This window comes from Morone saxatilis, unplaced genomic scaffold (assembly GCF_004916995.1).
Source record: "Morone saxatilis isolate NCDOM2014 unplaced genomic scaffold, NCSU_SB_2.0 Contig24, whole genome shotgun sequence".
NCBI lineage: Eukaryota > Metazoa > Chordata > Actinopteri > Moronidae > Morone > Morone saxatilis.
In genome coordinates, this window is record NW_023339807.1 from 203,134 (window position 1) to 206,291 (window position 3,158).

At 38.7% G+C, this 3,158-nt stretch overlaps 1 protein-coding gene across 1 annotated transcript in view; it reads right to left on the reverse strand.

The window, feature by feature from the left end:
- The window catches only part of LOC118336303 (CCR4-NOT transcription complex subunit 10-like), a gene marked incomplete in the record, with an annotated part of 10,548 nt that extends 9,852 nt beyond the window's left edge, over positions 1–696 (reverse strand). The window contains 1 exon segment of the mRNA XM_035672916.1: positions 488–696. Within this exon segment, the coding sequence (XP_035528809.1) occupies positions 488–503 (16 nt within the window).
- Positions 697–3,158: the final 2,462 nt, after the last annotated feature.

Here is a 3,158-nt window from a genome sequence, read left to right on the forward strand (position 1 = left end):
CCCCCCCCCCCCCCCGCCCTATTTATTCCGAATTAGAACTGAATCTGCTTGAGAAACATCAGCCGGAGAAATGGTTCACCCTGTTAATGCTAACTAGCTAACTGTTAGCATATTCTTCCAGCTCGATGCTTTCTAAGCAAGCCGAAGAGAGCTCACGACGTTAACGACAGAACTTTTAAAGGCTTGTTTATGTCGGTTATATTTCCCCAGTAACAAAGACACTACAATTCGACATTTCCGAATCAAGTGTAGCTAAAACGTGTCTACAGGTAACATGCATCATGGCTCTGCTAACGTTAACTGGGACAGCGTTCTGAGAGGGTGGTTGGGCTACAGAGCACAGTACAACCTAACGCTGAATGACCGCTTCACTTTAACGGAATTATTCATTTACACTAAGATCTAAAAACTCATCTGTTCAAGGAGTTAAAGTTATCTCAAAATGACCATAACTAGCTAGCCAGCTAGCGTTAGCTGCCCCACTCACCTGTACTTTCTGCCATTTCTGGGACCTTTTCAAGGACAATTACAAACCCTATATTCGCACTTTAGATTAGATTTGATTCAATTCCGGCAACCGGCGCAAGAAACGTAAAAAATATTGGTGAATACTTAATATCCAGTGTTTCACACAGAAGATGGCTAGCCAAAATCTGTCTGGTCCGCTCTCTAAACAGATTCTTCTTTGCTGCTTTGTAACAGTTTGCAACGTTATAACGCACCACCGCCCCCTGCCGACTCGGACATAGAAGCTTTGATCTGAGCATTTTGTAAAAGGTAAATGGCACTACTTCAACACATGCACATCTCCAGTAATATAAATAATGCCTTAACTGAGCAATTACAGTGTAGCTCCTTTTGTCTTCACCCTGTAGGCTACACGGCACTAAAGACACAACACAAGCAGCTGTCACCTGCAGAAGTCTGATCATACTGCTATTGATGGACGTGTATCAGAAAGAAACGATCAGGAATACCGGGAGGTCATTGCTGACTTTATCGACTTTATCGAGTTAAACCAGCTTCACATGAATGCCAGCAAGACAAAGAATATGGTGGTTAACTTCCAGAGGAAAGCACCCCAGACTACAATGGTGAACATCCAAGGTTTGGACATTGAGAGGCTAGGAACCTAAAAATACCTGGGCGTTCACCAGTCCTGTTTATTCAACAATAAACTGGACTGGTCAAACATCACAGATGGCTTATACAAGAAGGGCCAAAGTGATCTTCACCTGCTGAGGAGACTGAGGTCCTTTGGTGTGTGCAGGACTCGACACTGTGGTGGCATCTGCCATCCTTTATCCAGTAGTCTCATGGGGAGCTGGAAGCACAGAGAGGGACAGGAAGAGGCTGAATAAACTGGTCAGGAGGGCTAGTTCTGTCTTGGACTGCCCTCTAGAGCCCATAGATGATGGGTGAGAGGCGGATGTTAGCCAAGCTAACATCAATCATGGACAACACCTCTCACCCCCTGCATGACACTGTGGGGTCCCTGAGCAGCTCCTTCAGCAGCAGACTACTGCACCCTCAGTGCAGGAAGGAGCGACACTGCAGGTCCTTTATCCCAGCAGCTGTCAGACTTTTAACTCAGAAACAATACCATAGTCACTTTTATACCATAGTCACTTTACTTTTCTGGCACTTCTTGATACCAGCACTGTATAGTCCTTCTTTGCTAAATCATTGCTGTATATATATATATGTATATATTTTTTGTCCGGTGAAATTATCTATTTATTTCGACAATATGCCATTACCTACTTCTGTAACCTGTGCTTTATTCTATTCTAACTTAAATCACATCTGTATAAAAATACTGTATAGTTATTAGGGCCGGAGCACTGACCAGTGCAAGGATCTATTGTATTTCAAGGAATTATTACAATTGGCCCCTGAGGGGCCAATAAACAGTATGTCTTGAGGTGGTTATTTTCAGTGTATTTTATCCAATCTGCACCAAACTTCACATATTCTGTAACAGTTCCCACCTGAAACGTCCTTTCAATAACTTCAGTGCACATGGTCAAATCTCAATGAAACTTCACATGTTTAATAAGAGTCTGTCCTGAACACATTGTACAAGACAACATAAATATACAATATATACATATATAGTAGTTAAACTCAAAATAGATTAATATTAGGTGTGGTTTGAAGTAATGGTTATGGATATAATATTTGCAAAAAAGCATTGGTAGTGGGCGATAAACAATTCAAAAACAAGACTATGTCTCCTAATATGAAGGAATAACGTTGAATAAAAAAGAAGCTACTTAAATATGTATGATTGTTAAAAATTATTTTAAAAAAACATAATACAGACAGAGAATTGGATAAAAAGTTCCCTAAACAAGAAATAATCTGCTCAAAATTTGGCTCTAAACTTCACTTGACTGATAAGAGTCACGCCCCTGTTTTTTAAAGTGAGGGCCGCCAGGGGGTGCCAGTGGGACGGAAAAAATAAAAAAGACACTCATTAAATGTGTATGATTGTTAAAAATTATATATAAAAATACAGACAGAGAATTGGATAAAAAGTTCCCTAAATAAGAAATAATGTGCTCAAAATTCATCCAAATCACGTTTACACAAACTGTTAGTTACTGAGTTCACTGTTTGGGTTCACTGTATGGATAGAACATAATATTAAATATCTATAAAATATGTCACTTAATCAGTTTATTAAATGATAGAAAAGGGAGCCTAGGGAAGAAGGTTGGGAACCACTGCCCAAAACACTGTAAAAACAGATAAGTTAATTTAAAATAAAACAATTGTTGAAACTGATTACATTTACATTTTTGAGTACAACTAACTCAGTTTTGTAAATTAAAAACACATTCTTGAACAATTTGCTCTAGTAATTTTAAGTGACACTGACTTTGACTTTGTCATTTTTACTCTGAAAACAAAATACAGTAATTCATCAGGAAAGTTTCTGTAACTTACAAAACTCTCAATTACAGTTACTAGTAAAAGCTGCTTAATCAAGATTTGGATAAAAGTTTGTGTAAGTTTTTTTCACAATTTTCAATGTAATCTGTTTCAACAATTCTTTTAGTTAAAATGGTAAATGGACCTGTACTTGTATAGCACCTTTCTAGTCTTCCGACCACTCAAAGCGCTTTTACACTACGTGCCACATTCACCCTTTC